General features: G+C 45.4%; 1 protein-coding gene across 1 annotated transcript in view; it reads right to left on the reverse strand.

The window, feature by feature from the left end:
* Window positions 1-17,818, reverse strand: part of DERL1 (derlin 1) — a 29,172-nt gene that overhangs the window by 6,049 nt on the left and 5,305 nt on the right. The window contains exons 2-7 of the mRNA XM_053247770.1: window positions 16,604-16,715; window positions 9,891-9,955; window positions 9,375-9,401; window positions 6,757-6,852; window positions 5,433-5,485; window positions 2,211-2,321 (exon numbers count right to left, since the gene is read on the reverse strand). Of these exons, the coding sequence (XP_053103745.1) occupies window positions 2,211-2,321; window positions 5,433-5,485; window positions 6,757-6,852; window positions 9,375-9,401; window positions 9,891-9,955; window positions 16,604-16,715 (464 nt within the window). The remainder of the gene's footprint in view (window positions 1-2,210; window positions 2,322-5,432; window positions 5,486-6,756; window positions 6,853-9,374; window positions 9,402-9,890; window positions 9,956-16,603; window positions 16,716-17,818) is intronic.

The following is a 17,818-nucleotide window of genomic DNA, read 5'->3' on the forward strand; positions in this document are numbered from 1 at the left end:
GTGCTTGCTGATGTTGTACTGTGGTTGCTCTGCTGCTGCTAGAATTTGTAATGATTGTTTATTACATTTTTATATAGCCACACATTGAAAGCCACGCACTTGGCTAATGAGATTTAGCATCCTGCCTTTCAGACCCTGGGTCTCCCAAGGTGGCTTACAACTCCAGATATAATACATACATATAAAATAAAATAAATAATATTATTATATCTGGAGTTGTAAGCCACCTTGGGAGATGCAGAGTCTGAAAGGCAGGATGCTAAATCTCATTAGCCAAGTGCGTGGCTTTCAGCATTATGACAGGTGGTTGAGTGAGTTTGACCATGGGATATCTTGTGCAATTCTACTGTAGCAATGTTGACTCTGAGGCTGCAAGCATTACTTACTAGGGATTAAGTGTCAGAAACCAGCAAGATGTAAATGACAGAGAATTGCATTTCACAAAATAATTTGCATATTACAAGGAAAATGTTATTGCTTAAGAAGCCTTAAGGGTCTGTGATTAACCGTAAAAGCAAACAGAGTTCTCCAAAATGAAACACAAAACTGATGACAATTTTAAAACTGTGAATTATCTGCAGTGTGCATATTTTAAAGGGTTATCATCCAATCTTTAAGTTAGCAAGGGAGCAAGCAAGAGGAAGGATAAACCCAAGGAATTCAGTGTTGTAATTCCCTCTCAATTTTCTGTTGCATTTATTTTTTATACTTCCTTACCAACTTTTGTTAACAATTGCCAGAAGGCAGTTTACAACATATTAAAACAATAGAACAAAGCAATATAAAACTGATTTTGAAATGTTTTCAGGAGTGTAAACTTAGAAGCTATATAGTGTTCTACAAAGACAAATGTCCTTCTGAGCCCAAAGTTGCAGAATTAAGAGCTAAAATCCCAAGCTTTTCCAACCTGCAACTACAACAATGTAAAAGGTAAACAAACTGCAAGTTTGCCAATTTCTGATGCGCTGTTTACTATTCATAAGTACAGTGGTCCCTCGACTTACGATGTTAATCCATTCCGAACGCACGTTCGGAGGTCGAAATTTTCGTAAGTCGAAGAGCGCATCCACGGAGGTCTGAAAACATTCGTAAGTCGAGGAAGCCGCATCTAAAAATTCGTAGGTCGAGTAAGCCACATCTAAAACGGCAATGACTTCCAGTCTTTTTTGTCATTCGTACCTCGAAAACATCGTAAGTCGAGTAGTTCGTAGGTCGAGGGACCACTGTAGCTAAAAAGAACTAAAGCTGTTACTAACACAGACTGGATTAATACTGCATGTTTTGCACATTTTGTAATTGAAGAATACTCTTGCACAAACACACAAAACTGCACAAGTGCCATTGCTCAATGGATGGCCGTCCATCAAATAACTCCATTGGTACAAGAGCACTCTTGCGCAGCTGCGTGCATTTTTACAACACATGCAGAACACTGCGCAGTATGTCAGCCAAGTAAAAGTCAGACAGCTCTGTGCATCTACATACTGAGCTTGAAAAATTGAGCTAGAGTAGAGCTAAGGAACTCAGCTGCGGCCTTCATGTCCCTAGTTCAAATCTCACCTCGAATAATTAGCTAGGTGGCCTTAAGCAAGGTAGTCTCTCTCGGCATCCACCTCCCAGCCAGCGTTCCCTCTAACAGGGATTCCAAGATGTTGTTGACTACAACTCCCACAATCCCCAGCCAAAGGCCACTGCAGCTGGCGATGCTGGGAGTTGTACTGAACAACATCTGGGAATCCCTGTTAGAGGGAACTGTGCTCCCATCTCAACATAGGAATAGTACTGATCTACCTCACAAGGCTGGTGTAAAAATTAGTATGCTATACTGTGCACTTTTGAACACAAGTTCTTTCCCATGACTACTTCTAACAATAGTGCTTCTAGGACGATACCAGATTTAATACATTCATGTTGCATTTTTTGTTTTATTCAACAATTATGTGTTATCTTTTTCTTCTCTTTGGTTGGTGGCTTCTGTAATTTCAATTAAAAATTATTTTCTTCTTGGTCTCAATGTCAATAAAGAAATGCCATCTGCTAAATGTAGCAGTTGGTCCAAGGATGGACGCACCCACCTGGGGAAAAAACCTTGCCTTGTGTCACCTGATTTGCCACTGCAAATGCTTTGCAACTGATGGACTGGGATAATATATGAATACTTTAAGAAAGAAAGCCCAACATCACTGAGAGAGAAAACCCCAAGAACTTACAGAAATTGAGGCGTTGACAGGAAATTTCTTCCTCCCAAGTCTACTGGATATTTAAACATTAAGAAAAAGTACAGATGACCAACTAGATTGCCAATCAGCTCATTGATGATACTGAGGGGAAAAGGAATAATATGTTAGCTTTAACATTTATAGAACATTTTCTGCTGTCAGCCTGAAAGCAACCTAGAACCATAATTGGTTGGGGCTCAGCCAGGCCTCTTAAATGCCCCACATTACACCAAGGGTTCCTAACCTGGGGTTCATGGGTTATGTCCAGTTGGTCTGTGGAAAATCTCTGCTGCACTTGATTTAATTGCTTCCTGGTAAGCCAGAATAGAGTTCTGGCTAGAAAATAACAATCCTGTTTTCCCCCTTTAATTTCTACTGGAGCCTTATGAAAATATATTATATAAATAGGACTGGGGGTGGGGGTGGGTTATGGGTAATACTCAGAATTTGGGGGCTCTGTGGGTGCAAAAAAGATTAAGAATCCCTGATACACACTGAAGAACAAACACTTGTTTTAAAAAAGCAGTACATTCTAGAATCTGCAAATCTGTGGAAAAATGAATCCTGAAAATACGGGCTTAGTATAGAACTGAAAAGCAAGTGTCATTTAAAACATATTTTAATTCCAGAGCAGATAAGGGTTGCAGCATCAGAACAGCCCTCAAGGGTCATCTACTCCAACTCATTTATATTCTAAATTTCGAGGCTTCATAGGACATACCTGCCTGTCCTGGAGGACCACAGTTTCTCATTTGGAATGCTACTTACTGACAGACTGTTAATCATTTCCCCACCAATGCAGAGAGGTGGGGATGGTGGAAATATTGACTATGATTAGCCTGTATCGACTATGTTAGCCTGTATTATCCAGATTTAAGAAGTGCCCTGTGGGAAATATTAGAATCCAGGGCACAGGCCAGAGGTGCTCTCTGCACTTGGCCCATAGCTTTGAAGACTTGGCAAGGACCCCAACAACTTTAGAAAGCACCAAGAGACCTTTCAATTTGGCTTCCAATGGCCAGAGTTAAGCTGTTAAGAGGGTAATTGTATATGTAGTTTGTCCATGAAGCACTTGAAAATCATGCAATGAAAGGTTGAAAATTTAAGCAATTATCTGAACTTTTCTTGCAAGAATCGACTTGGTGCATGCATCTATAGCCAATCAGAAACTTTGGCCACTGCTGCAGAGAGCCAAAGACAGTAACTACAGCAGTGATCATCACTATGGGAACAGCACAGCTCTGCACAGTGAGAATGGCCACCTCCTCATGATGCTAGGGCAACTGTGCAGAATGTCCAAGTTTTGGCTGAAGCTTTGCACACAGCCAATAAACAATGAGTCAGGGGGCTGCACTTAGGGTTGATGGGGGCTGCCACTGGACTCTGGACTTTACCATGAAAAACAATGAACTGGAGCAGGGCAGCTGAGAGTCCCTACAGATGGAAGAGCCTCTGGCAGAAAAAGACCTGTCACCACCTCCCCAACAGCCCTGATTCCTAGCACCCAAGTCTAGAACACACATGCTAAAAATAGGGGAACAAGGAATGACAGGGTCAGTATACTTGTTTCAAAAGCTCCTCTACTACTACTACTACTTCTTACATACAGCTTTTCAACAAAAGTGCTCAAAGCGATTTACAAACAAAACAAAACCCCAAAAGACATCAGAATCTAAAAACAAACATAAGGACTACCGAAGGAATGTTGTGTTGGAGCTGGTTAGGGCCAGTTGCTCTCCCCTTGCTAAATATAAAAGAATCACCACTTTAAAAAGCTGCTCTTTGCTCAGTTAGCAAAGGTTAAGTCTTCCCACCTTTTCTTTGGAGGGGAAGAGTACAGGAGCCTACTGTTTATTCAAGAGCAACCTTGTTCAAATCAGATATTTCCCAACTTAAACAAGATTGGTTCTGCAACTATATCCTCCTTCTGGGCAGGTCCGGTTGTGGTTGCCACCAGCTCAGTTGGTGGCAATGAGATACTGGACCTTTGCTAGGGTTGCCCCGGGACTCTGGAATGTACTTCCTATCAAAGTTAGAGCCTCCTTTTCTCTGGATGTCTTTAAAAAGGACCAGAAAACATACCAGTTTAGTCAGGCTTTTAGTTTATAGTTTTAAAAGTTTCAAGTTTTAATCTGTATTTTAAACTGTTTTAACTGTGTTAATGTTTTAATTCTTGAAGCTCTTCTCACCAATCGGTGAGAAGAGCTTCTTCCGGGTCTGCGGGGAGCATGGGCTTAGCCCGTTCTCCCCATAGATGATCAAAAGGCAGCCCTGGGTGGCCAAATCAGCCACCTACACAACTGCCGACTCCGTCATGGAGCCGGCGAGGGCCGCAGGGATCGGGGGCCGCCCAGCCCCTGGGAGTCCCAGAATGCATCCTGGAGAGACCCCTGAGCTCGGGAGGGGTCAAGGTTCTACTCATGTATCGCCGCACGCCACAGCAACACACAAGCAACCAAATGAGGTTAAGAGACTCCTTGCTCCGTTAACCTCATTTAAGGGGAGAAGGAATGAGGTGGGCTAGCCGCCTTGGGAGCACCAGGCTCGCCTGCGAGCCCGGTGGTTCCCACGATCCCTGGAAAGCGGGCTAAGGGAGCTAGCCTTGTTGTGTTTTTAGAGTGTGAACCATTGAGGGACTTGCATATGGGGCGGTATAAAAATGTGTTAAGGGGGGGGACACAAATAAATATTCTCTGCGCACACACACCCATGGAGGCTCTCTAATGAGACTGTTCCCAAATGAAATCTATTTGCAATGACCTAAAAGTTGGGTCAGCAGGAGAGGGCAAAGGAAGGGAAAAGAATCTTCCCCCTTCATCTGCCCCACCTTTCTCCCACTAAACCAGGGCTCTCAAATTGTGACCCTCCAGCTGTTCTTGGACTACAGCTAAACTTGGACTATGTTAGATAGACAGATAAAACTCCTATTAGTCCCAGTCACAATAGCCAGTAGCCAGAGGTGATGGAAGTTGTAGGCCAGTGTCTGCAGGAAAGCTGCAGTTTGAGACCCCTAAACTAAACTTTATCACAGGTTTTCACTTATGCAATTTTCTGAATATCTTATATATTCTTTAGGACACAGAAATAAATGATGTTGCACTGTAAGGTCTATTTCTTTTAAGGGGAAGCGGGGCAGAAAGTAGATAAACGCAATCCAGATTATGTTGCAAAGGGTATTTAAAGATATGTTGCAAAGAGTATTGTAATGCTTACGAGCCTCCAATGATATAGTTGAATCCCAGGATAACCCATGGTAAATAACATGCCTGGAAGGGGAGGAAAAAGTGTATTTGTAATGAACAAAGTTTTCAGATTGCACAGACTGGGGTATTCTGTAGCAAGTGAAGACCAAAAAGGAATAACAGCATATAGGACATTACATAATTAGCTAAGTACACTGCAGGGCATTTAAGAGCAAGTATGACGAAATGATGGCATAGTTGAACAAATTTAAAAGAAGATGCTTAAGCAAAGTCTCCAGTAGCCAAAGTATAGTTTACATTTTAAAAATTACTTCTCCTTTGGAGAGTAACAGACAACTTTTGAAGTCTAAAAGTCACATTTCAATGCCCTTCCACTTGTGCTTTTTTGCTCGAGCCAGAGGAACCAATTCCCTCTACCAATTCATAAGAACATAAGAACAGCCCTATTCAATCAGGCTCAAGGCCCATCTAGTCCAGCATCCCGTTTCAAGCAGTGGCCCACCAGATGCCTCTGAGAAGCCACAGGCAAGAGGTGAGGGCATGCCCTCCCTCCTGCTGCTGCTGCTCCCCTGCAGCTGATATTCAGAGACATCTTGCCTCGGAGGCTGGAGGCGGCAGAATTATTTGGAGGCTCAGATGAGCAGCGGAGGGAGGATTGTGTGCTCCCAAGGCACAGGGATCTTGCAGGGAGCCAAGATTTAACCATGGTTCTACATGACATCAGAATTCCTTCCCCAAAGCAAACATTCCACAATTAACCTTCAAACCTAAACTGAAGACACCTCAAGCAGAGGAGCACCTGGTTCCTCTCTGATCTGGATCCTGGGGCCCAAGGTGAGTTGCTATCACAGGGTGATGCCTACAGGCAAGAACCTGGCAGGGGACATGCAAATCTGTTTGGGAATCGTACTTTGGAACTAAGAGGGTAAGGGAGCAGATTTTCTTTAATTGGTTACAAAATGCTAGAGAAGCAGCTAGGGAGGGCTACAGTGGATCTATGTCCAATACCAGGGGTGAAGGTACTGGGAGAAATAGGGGTCAAAGCAGAGCTTCAGGCAGCTGGTACCAAGAGAAAACATGGAGATTTGGGATGAGAGAGCCAACAGGGGCAGGTGGTGGTCTTCACGCCCTCTTGTAGGCTTCTGGTTGGCCACTGCAGGAAACAGGATGGTAGACTAGAGAAGAGACACCTTGCTGGATCAGGTCAAGGCCCATGTTCACACTGGTCATGGGTGAGGAGGTGGAGGACTCCCTCTCTGCCTTGATGGGAAGGAGACGTTCCCTTGAGTTGGACAAGACCCCCGAGAAAAGGAAGAACAGCCATCGGGTCTTACCTTAAAACGTGTTCCAAACCAAAATGTCACAATCATGTCTCTGTTCAGCTGGGCCCAAACGTAAAGCACCGACATGATCAGGGGGATCATCAGGAACTGCAAGAGAGGCACCAAGAAAAATGGCTCAGAAGGCATATACGAGCCACTGCAGTTAATAATAAAAAGGGATGCAAAGTCCAGGGGCGTAGCAAGGTTGGAGTGGGCCCAGAGATAAGATTTTAAAATGCCGCCCCCCCACCATGAGCTCAGCCCATGAAGTAAAGAAATCTTAAATTAGGCTGAAAAGTGGTAAGAAAAAGCATAGTAAAATACAACACCTATGTGCCACAATAGAACATCATGCTAAATTATTTTTAAAAAGATTTTGTAAACTGTGGACGATGCAGGTCATGTAATGGTACTAGAGAAAGACATGCTGTTCTGGTAGCTCCAGGTCTTAACACTCACATCAGTTTTGGAGGACGAATACAACTGAAGGAAGTCGGGGCGGGTGCGCGGCTGGGGGAGTCAGTCATGTGACTTGCCTCTCGGGGGGGCCCCAAGACAGTGGGCCCCCAGACAACTGTCTCCCCTTGCCCTATTATAGTTACGCCCCTGGCAAAGTCATCTCTAACACACATGCAGAGGTCTCTGTGGTCCAGCTCAGGCATCAAACCAAGCCTGGATTAAATCCTGGCTCTGTAACACATTTGAACTGGGCCTGTGTCTCCAATTGTGAGACCACTAGGACTTGATTCTGGAATAAACACGGTTAGAAATAGGGTGTTCCTCTTTTCACTAGGCCCTTGGAACAGAGCTGTAGCTCAGTGGTACAGGACCTGTTTTGCATGCAGAAGGTTCCAGGTTTAATCCCTGACATCTCCAGGTAGGGCAAGGGAGGAGAATGACTCCCACCTGAAACCCTGGAGAGCTGCTGCCAGTCAGTGTAGGCAATACTGAGTTGGACAGACTAATGGTCTGACTCAATAGAAAGCAGCTTATTATCTTCCTAGGCCTTCACAGCTTGACCCACTAAGTCAAAGGCAGCCCACAAATGGGGCGTGTGGGGCAGCTCAGTGGAGACTAGTAAACCTCCTGGTTTTGCTGACTGCCTGCATCTGGAAACAAGAGCTGTCAAGTCAAGACTCATGGATTGTGAGTTACTTTCAGCTTGTGGGGAGGGGGAGTTGCAAATTGTGGAGGCACGGAACAAAGAGAAACCCCAACATTCCTGACCTGGTTTATTCTGGAATTAAGCCTCCCCACTTCCAAGGATATAAGCTTAGGACTGCAGCCCTCCAATGTCACTCAGTTGTGCACAGACAACAATTGAGATTCATGGTACAAATGGGGGCTGTGCAAAATTTTGGGTCTCCTTATTCAGAAATTTCATTCTGGTTCTTGTGTAACCAGATCCTCTGCAAGGGGGAAAAAGGTGTCAATTTACTTCCTTTACCAATTACCTTAAAAAAGACGTGACTGCTACAGAGGAGGAACGATGCTTTGAAGGCAGGGGACAGTTTTCACAGACATGTCAACAGCAAACTTGCTCAGTTATACAACTGAGTTATACAAGATACATCCGCCTGCTGTACTTGGGATGAGCTCACTTGTACCTTGCACCTAAAATATCAGAGTTAACCCTAATCCTCTGCGGTAGTGCAAGAAGCAGCACACATCTGAGAAAAGTACCATATGTGGGGAAACGTGTCAGACCCCACAATGAGGCCAAATCGCTCAAGCACAGAGCTAGCCAGTGCAGGAGGGACGAGAGTTGAAGAGCAAACCCTGCAGTTTATGGGAGCTCCAGGATTTGGATTCAGGATATGGAGAAAAGGGGCACACCTGGAAACCCCTTCCCTCTGGTTCGAGGCTTCTGGAACATTCCACAAGCGGTGTGCCCTGTAACAGGGAATCTCAGCTATTGCCAACTACAACTCCCATCATCCCCAGCCAAAGGCCATTGCAGCTTGGGAGGATAGGAGCTGTAGTCACCATCATCCAGGAATCTCTGTTCTAGGGAACACTGCCCACAAGTACTCCTTGCTACATAAAACAAAATCTCTAGGGCAGCTTGCTGAAGCCCTGCTAGAAGGAAATATGCCTGAGGTATGCCCCCCATTCCTGACACCGATAACAGTCTCAATCCCTTGGCTAACAGACATATTCTCTTTGGGCCATTCCTTATGCTGTTTTGCACTGGAGCATCCATATTGCCCAAGAACTAGAGACACATGAATCATGTCACAGAGGAGCAGGATCTGGGTGTTTTGTTTGGTGATTTGCCCCTCATGATACTCGCAAGCAGAGACCAGCCCTCCGCTGCCACCACAAGGATTTGAAAGGCAAAAGCAGTAATCACACATATGCCACAACAATTTGACAAGACCCAAATGTATTTGACACTACCGACATACGAAGCTGCCTTCTACCAAGTCAGACTTCGAGTCATCTGGCCCAGCACTGTCGGACTAGCAATGGGAGCAGCCACTCTCCGAATTCCTTTCACTGGAGATGAACCTGGAGTCTTCTGCATGAAACTAGGTACCCTACCACCAAGCTATGGACACTCTCTCATTTGCACCGGCATAGAAGTCACACTTTGTAAGCACGATTGCTTTCGGAAGAGAGACACTTACCTGCATATTCATTGCCAAGGCAGTAATCTTTCGGTGTGCAATGAAGGAAAAGCAAACTACTACAAAACTGCACATGGTTGTGAAGCAGACATAACATGTAAGAACTTTTCACTGTTTAGAGCTCTCCGACATAGCTTTGACACCGTGTGCAGAAAGATTATGCTGGATTTCTCACACACACTCACAGGCCAGGGCAGAAGAGAAAGTTCTAGAAGCCAAACACAGTGCCAGCTTCTACCCTCCCTTCCATTTTGGAAAAGTTACACAAGTCCCTTCCTTATGGAGCAAGTCTGGTTTTACCCCCACATACATCCTCTATTCCTCCCCTCACCCCCGCGCTTAGGTGAAGTCAGTATCATCATCATCTGGGGCAGTCAGGGGCTGAAACAGTGCCTTGCCCCTGGCCACTCAGTGAATGCAGGCCTGAGCCACGATCTGAAGGGGACACGTCCTGACTGGCTCTGTCTTGCCACCTGTGGCTCTTTTTTTCGGGGCCCAAACTGGTCAGAAGGATACAACTATGCAGATCCAGTTAAAGAGGAGCATGAACATATAGTCAGCCGGCCTTCCATCAAATGCACCTGTGAACAAAGAGAGAGGGTAGTGTGAGCGGCAGCCTTAGCAGTTGTTTTGCTCTTTCCACCCCCACCCCCCAAGAGACCTTGGTTGGTTCTTAAGGGCTATGATTAGAATGCGGGACACAAGTGTGGCTTGTATTCAGAGGGACAAACAAGATGCTGCTCTGTTCCAGGCATCTGCAAGAAGAGGCAGCGAGACCTTTCACAAACAAAGGAGCACCCGAAGAGTTGGTGACATTAACAGACTCACAAATGTACGATTTCTCCCCATATTTGGGGGCGGGGGGCCCCCTCTATTTATTCAGTTAAAGTGCCAGCTCTGGATCTGGAGTTATTTTCCCACAAACACCACAATAAAAACACATGCTGGAGTTTGAGGCAACATCAGACACAACCAGGCATATTCAGATTCACTTGCCAGCTTGCTAGTGGACAGTAGAGATGTGCATGAACCTGTTTGGAGGCCCTTTTACGGGGCTTCAAGCAAGTGCAAACACGGGGTGGGTTCAAGGTTTGAAGGCGGGGGGTGGGGTCTCACTTTAAGGGCGGGGAGGGTGCACTTACCCCCTCCCCCCACTTACCCCCCACCAGCGCTTGGTTTTGGTAAAAGCCTTCAGGGCGGCAGTGTACCTCCCTGCCGCCCCTTCTTCCTCTTCGGCCAGAAGTGGCCGGAAGAATCAGGTGCGCAATCGTCACACACAAACAATACTTCTGGCCGAAAAGGAGGAAGGGGCGGCAGGGAGGTACACTGCCGCCCTGAAGGCTTTTACCAAAACCGAGCACCAGCGGGGGAGGGGTAAGTGAACCTCCCCCACCCTTAAAGCGAGACCCCACCCCACCCCCTCGAGCCACCCCGCCCAGTTCCGTGCACATCCCTAGCGGACAGTGCCCTCAGCACCACAAGCATCTCGCCAGAGGTCTCATTGCCACGGCCATTTCTGAGAAGGCACGAAACAGCAAGAATCCTTCCAAAGCGGCAGGAGAGGGCTCCCACTATTTCTTACCATCTCCATATCCCAGTGCCAATGACAGAAGACCCACTTCTCTCCTAAGCTCTCTGCCTGTGTGCCAGAAAAGGGTCTGAGGGAAGAGAGCGGATTGGTGGCAATCCCAAATAATGGCTGGCTAGTGAGCTAAGCCTAAGGTTGTGGACCCCTGGACATGACGACAGATGCACAACTACACCTGGCATCTCCCTGTCCCTTTCCTAAAGGCAGCCCCAGGTAAGGGAGCTTCTAATCAGGGCTGCAGCATTGGAAGAACTATTAACCCCCTTGCAGCTACTTTTAGCAAAAAAACAAGAACAAAAGAAGATTGTGTCAGAAAAACAGTCACACATCTATGAGGTCACGCAGAGTTTGGTTCTTAGCAAGCACCTGAAATAGCATCCACACCATGATCAGAATTGAAAACATATACAGCAGAATTAAGGCCATAAGCTTTAATTGGTTTAAATAGTAAATCAATTAAAGCTGCATTCAAGGCACATTTACTGAGGAATAAATCTCATTCACTTTTGTAGGACTTACTTCCAAGTAAACACATACAGGCAGGCTACACAGCATTAGCTGATTAATCAGTAAGAGCAAATTTTAATCGGTAGGGTTAAGAGAACATTCATTTTTTGGAGCATTTTGTTATTTCTTTATTCAGCATCATCAGTGTACTTGGCACTTTCTAAAGTGAAAGCAGTATATACAATATTCCTAATAGTCTCTGTTTCAAGGAGCTCATCATCCAAGACTTGTGGTAGGTAATGGAAAAGAAGATAAAGACTACCTTCCCTTCCAACACTGACTGATAGCTTGTGTTTATTAAATCCTCACGTTTCCCACAATATCTCAACGTTTACTGGATTAATTTGAAAGACACTTGTATATTAACCAAAATCTCCATATAAACAAGTATACTGCAAATTAATTCACTGATCAGTTAAAATGCAGATGATCAACTAGAAATTCTCCAGTTGGTAGATAGTTCTAATAATTGGTATTATTTGGCGCGCACACATACACTTTTAAGATTGGTCATTTGAACTATTTAATATACACATGCAGTTCTGCAGAGGACCATTTTCTGGGAACAATCCCCACCCACCCACTGTCACAGAACTTGCCATGTCACTCCAACTACTCTGTGGGAACAATGGGACGGGCAGAGGTGAGTTTGGAACTCACCTGTATAGCTGCAACAAATTAGCTTCAAGGATGTTAATCTATTGCATCAAGGCAGACTGCACCCAGAGGATGCAACATACATGCTTTTCCTTGAATTGAAATCTGACCTTGCAGCTCAGTGGAATCTGAACGCTTTGCTCAGACTTTTATAACAAGGAGTAATAGGGAGAAGGGACACAAAACAGTCTGAAAAACAGAGACACAAGGCAGTCTTGGATGAATCTGATCACGTAAATCCTTTCCAGTCTGGCTTCCAGCCTGGATACAGGACGGAAACTACCTTGGTCACCCTGGTGGATGAACTATGCTGGGAGGCTGACAGAGGGAGTGTGACTCTCTTGATTCTCCTGGACCTCTCAGCAGCTTTCAGTATCATCAACCATGGTATTCTCCTGGGTTGTCTCTCCGGGTTGGGACTTGGGGGCACCGTTATATGGTGGCTCCACTCCTACCTGGAGGGTTGTACTCAGAAGGTGGTGCTGGGTGACAGCTACTCCACCTCTTGGCCTACGGTGTGCCACAGGGATCTATTCTGTCCCCTATGCTGTTTAACATCTACATGAAACCTCTGGGAGAGGTCATCCATGGGTGTGGGCTGCAGTACCATCAATATGCTGATGACACCCAGCTCTACCTAGCTTTTAAATCAGCAGTCACCAGGGAGGAAGTGGACGTTCTGAACCAGGGACTGGAGGCTGGTCTGGACTGGATGGGGGCAAACAAGCTGAAACTTAATCCAGATAAGACAGAAATGCTCTGGGATGGTAAAACTATCATCCGAGCAGCGAGGTAAATCTGGTCTTGGACGGAGTCACAATCCCTCTGAAAGACAAGTCCACAGCTTGGGATGTTTCTGAACCTGAAGCTGTCCTTGGAAGCACAGGTGGCAGCAGTTGTGTGTAGAGATGCTTTTTACCAGCTATAGCTGGTACACCAGCAGCGAGCCTACTTGGAGAAATTAGCCCTGACCTCAGTCATCATACTTTGGTAACATCCAGACTGGAATACTACAAAATACACTCTACGAGAGGCTGCCCTTGAAGACGCTTCTGAAGTTTCAGCTGGTCCAGAATGATGCTGCAAGGATGTTTGTGTGCGTAAGTCACTTTATGAGTGTCACACCCATCCTGCAACAGCTTCATTGGCTACCAGTTCACTTCCGGGTTAGATTCAAGATGCTGGTCTTGACCTTTAAAACTCTACACCAGGGATTCTCAGCGTTGGGTCCCCAGATGTTGTTGGACTTCAGCTCCCATAATCCACAGTCCCAGTGGCCTTTGGCTGGGGATTATGGGAGCTGACGTCCAACTACATCTGGAGACCCAATGTTGAGGATCACTGCTCTACATGGTTTGGGGCCGGGGCACCTGTCACACTGCATTCACCCATATGAACCTGCCAGGGCCTTCCGCTCATCATCTCAGGCCATGCCACTAACAGAGGTCCAGCTGGTGGGGACTAGAGACAGGGCTTTTTCAGTTGTGGCCCCTTGGCTTTGGAACACCCTCCCTGAAGAACTTCACTATGCTCCCTCCCCTCAGTTTTAAAAAAATAATAATTAAACACATCTTTTTAAAGAGACTTTTAAATGTTTTATCTGCTGCTTATAACTGGTAGGTTCTTTAGTTTTTATAGTTCTCAGTTTTAATGAATTAAAAAATTAATTTTATTAATGTTGTTAGCTGCCCCGAGCAGTAGTTACTGGAGGGGCAAGGGTATAAATATTTTAACGAAATTTTTTTAAAGAAAGCAGTTTACATAATCCTTACAGCACAGCTCTCTTCTGAGAAGGCCGCTATGATATTTTTCTCAACAGATCCAGACTATGGTGGGGAGTGGGGGTATTCAGGACCCAATACCTTAGGGATGTGCACGAGCCAGTTTAGCGCCTCCACTGGGAAGCGTCAAACCGCATGTATGCTGGCCAAGTGCGTGCCAACGCTGTGCGGAGGCTGCAGGGAACAGCGTCACAGCCCTGCGCAGTCAGCTGGGGACCAGGCACTGTGCCCGGAAAAGTGGCAGGGAGGAGCAGGTAAGGAGCTCCTTACTGGCTCCTCAAGGGAACCTCTCCTTGCCCCACACACAAGCCATTTGTGCACATCTCTCTAGTACCTAGTGTGCTAACCGCATAGCTTTCCGTCTTCCTCTCTTCCCCAAGGTAGCAAAGAGAGGCCTGAATTCTATTCCTGAGTAAGTGGTGATTTGTAAATCTTCACAGATGAGCACAGGTATCAAGTCATGATGCAACCGCTTAGTCCTTTTTTAGTTTGAGGGGCAGGCAGCAGGAGGAGATGAGAACAAAGGGAATCCACATGCCGGTTTTTTAGTGAAGTTGGCAACAATAAAATATGTTGATTCTATCCATGAAAAAGGAGCTCTCAGGTACCAATGGTGCATCAGAACACACCTACATAAATTACAACCTGTCAAACCAAACTCAATCCCTAGTCATGTACTGTGGCCTGCCAGATGCTTTTTTTAAAAACCACAATCTTTTCTGTCCTAGAAAAGCAGAGACAAAAGATCTGTCAAGCCCTTATGGGCTACCATATACAGCTGGTGGTCTCAATTAGCTTAGTGAGTGTCATAATGCATGGGCCTGCATTAAGATCTACCACCATAAATCCTGGGACAGCTGGGTCCCCTCAACCTTTAACGGCCACGTACAACTTTTGCAGCCTTGACCACAACCTCACATCCTGCTATGTTTTTTTCTGATGGAAAAGGTCTCAGAAGCACCAGCGAAGCCAAGAAATATGATCTTACTGATTGGTACCTCACAGTCAAGTTGTACCCTGGCTCCTGCTTTAACTCCGGAAGAGATGCCCCCAGTATTGGGGCAGGAGAGGAACAGCCTGAACCGCAGGTAGCAGACCAGAATACATGCACACACACAATCCAAAGCATTTGGTGATTCCAGGCTTTTGAGACAGGAGGCAAGTCCATCAGACGTTCCTCTAGGAAGGCAGGGGCTATGCAGAGAAGCTTTCAACCAGACCCTAGCATACCAATGGAAACAGTTCTCAAATTTGGGTTCTCAGATGTTGATGGACTACAACTTCCATCATCCCCAGCAGTGTTCCCTCTAAGGTGTGCGCGCATGTGCATGCTCACAAGTTTTTTTTAATGTCTGCTCAGTTAATTTTAGATCCTGCTCAGGTTGAATCGGGAAGGCCCCACTCTGAATGCATGTGCGTACACACTGCCTTGATACTGCCACCCAGAACAAAACTCATTCCGCACACAGGTGAAAAAATGAGAGAACACTGATCCCCAGTCAAAACAGCTAGGGATAGTGCGAGCTGTAGTCCAACAGAACTGTTTGAGAGCTCCTGGCCCAGAGTTTATTAGGGCTCCGAGACGAGTAAGCAGAGTCAGTTGTCAGATGAGACAACTCCTAGTGCAACATGTTGCATGTGTCAGAAGGATACAACTATGCAGATCCAGTTAAAGAGGAGCATGAACATATAGTCAGCCGGTCAGTGGGCTTTGCTCCAGCACCAGATCAACCATGCCGCCCTGAGACCTGTGCAGAAGCTTCCAATTCCATTTTGATATGGAGGTCCCTCTCACAATTACTCTCTTCTCCAGGAAAAGCTCACAGCAGCAAGTTCAATGCACACAACAGCCTTGCAGAGACGTCCAAAATAGTTTATCGCTCCAACAAATTTCACTAGTTCACCTCTAATACATAGACAGGTCATATTTAGGCCATGTTTGTGGTCTAAAACATGGGGAGAATCAGCTTCTATGACCTTTTCCTCCTGGTTAGCTTGGAGATATTTCTTGCTCTCTGTAGGCAAGTGGCTATTTAGAAGCCTGAGATACAGAGTTTGACTGGGATGTGGTTTGAGCCCAAGAAGACCCTCACCGGCCTTGGGCACCTCCACACACAACAGTGAAAGCAAACTAAATTGCATGAACAGTAAATAAGCAAGACCTTTTCAGGGAAGTCCTGAGCACATCACATGGCAACCCAACCCCTAGCTACCATGGGGCAAGCAGAATGGAAAGAAATCAACATGGTCATGCATGGAGTCAGTCAAAGAACAGGGAGATGAACTGACGGTCCTATTCCTATTTCTCAGGGTAGTTGTGAGGCCATTTCCTCCCGGGCCTCATACTGTCAATTTACTAGCCACCTTCCAGCTTCCTCACCTAGCAAACTCCTGACTGTGCCCCAGAGCTGCTAAATCCAACACTACATTGAACACAAATTACAGCACCATGAATTTTCTTTAATCTCCTGAGGGTTCTGTGACACCTTGCCTAAACAAGGTCACAACTGAGTGAGGTTAGGATTAAGAAATGTGGTTTCTTACTGTTGCATATACTTGCATCTCTCTTTCTGGAACATGACTAAATGAGTGCCTGTCTCCACAGCAATGGACTCAAAGTTTTAAAAGCAAGATGAAGATGACTAGTTTCACTGGACACAAGGACACAACAGTATCTGCACACAATGATAAGTTACCTGTTTCTAGTCGTGATGAATACTGATATAAAAAATATAAGTTCACCAGATAAAGAAAGCCAGTTCCTTGGCCAACAGGGAAAAAGAACGTCGCAGTGATTGGCCTCCAAATCTGTTCAAACGAAATAAAGCATAAATATAGAATTTTATGTTGGATTTTTTTTTAAGACTAAAGGAACTAGTCTAAATGGCAGAACACTTTAAATTTGTGTAATTCAGGCACTCTCATTGATTTGCAAGATAGTATCATATCAGATGTAATAATACAGAGAAAGACAGTATACGGAGCAATTTTTACAGTACAAAATTCGGTACAAGTTCTGGCTACTTGGCTAATTGTTTTCAAAAAATTAGTTTTGAGGCCCCAGAATGTAAGACACTGAATGTACTGTGATGAGTGATAAGCCAGAGAGAGAGAGAGAGTGTGTGTGTGTATCAGGCAGGACTTCCAGTGGTCAGGATTCAAGAGGTAAAGCCCCTAAGTGTTATACGTTTCCGCTTGTCCAAATCTGTCAGATTACTTGTATCACCCATCCACTAACAAATAGGGATGAGCACAAACCTGTTTAGTGTTCTATTCAGCTAGAACACCGTTCGAACGTGGGAGCAGGAGCTCCTTTAAGGCATGGGGAGGGTGCTCTTACCTCCCCCACCGTGCTTTCCCCTCCAGCGCTGCTTCAAAAACTGCAATCACAAGGCGGTTGTATACGCTCTTGCCACCCTGGTCCGAGTAACACCGGAAGTGGCCTGCACCTGTGAACCTGTCAGTAGGGCTTCATGGCACAATCTCAGGGATGCTGTGAGTATTACTACTCATATATAGTGCTTTTCAATAGAAAAGTTCTCAAAATTGAAAGAAAACTAAGAAGATGGTTCCCTGTCCTCAAAGTGCTTCCAATCTTAAAAGAAATACAAAGAAAAATAGCAGCAACAGCCAGCGGAGGAATGCTGTGCTGGGATTGAATAAGGAGTTTCTCTTCCCCTGGTAAATATAGAGAATCACCACTTTGAAAGGGACCGCTTTGCCCAGTTAGCAGGCTCATGCAGAGAGAGGCTCATGCAGAGAGGAGTACCACATCCCAACTTTTTATAACACCTGAACAGGGCTTTATTGACAAATAACTGGAATGAAATGCTCTGCGTGAAACTTATCCTGGTTTTCTGTTAGGCAGTACTATATCTCTGACTTCATTATGGTGTGTCAAAACTGAGAAC

This window comes from Hemicordylus capensis, chromosome 4 (assembly GCF_027244095.1).
Source record: "Hemicordylus capensis ecotype Gifberg chromosome 4, rHemCap1.1.pri, whole genome shotgun sequence".
In the NCBI taxonomy this organism is placed as follows: Eukaryota; Metazoa; Chordata; class Lepidosauria; order Squamata; family Cordylidae; genus Hemicordylus; species Hemicordylus capensis.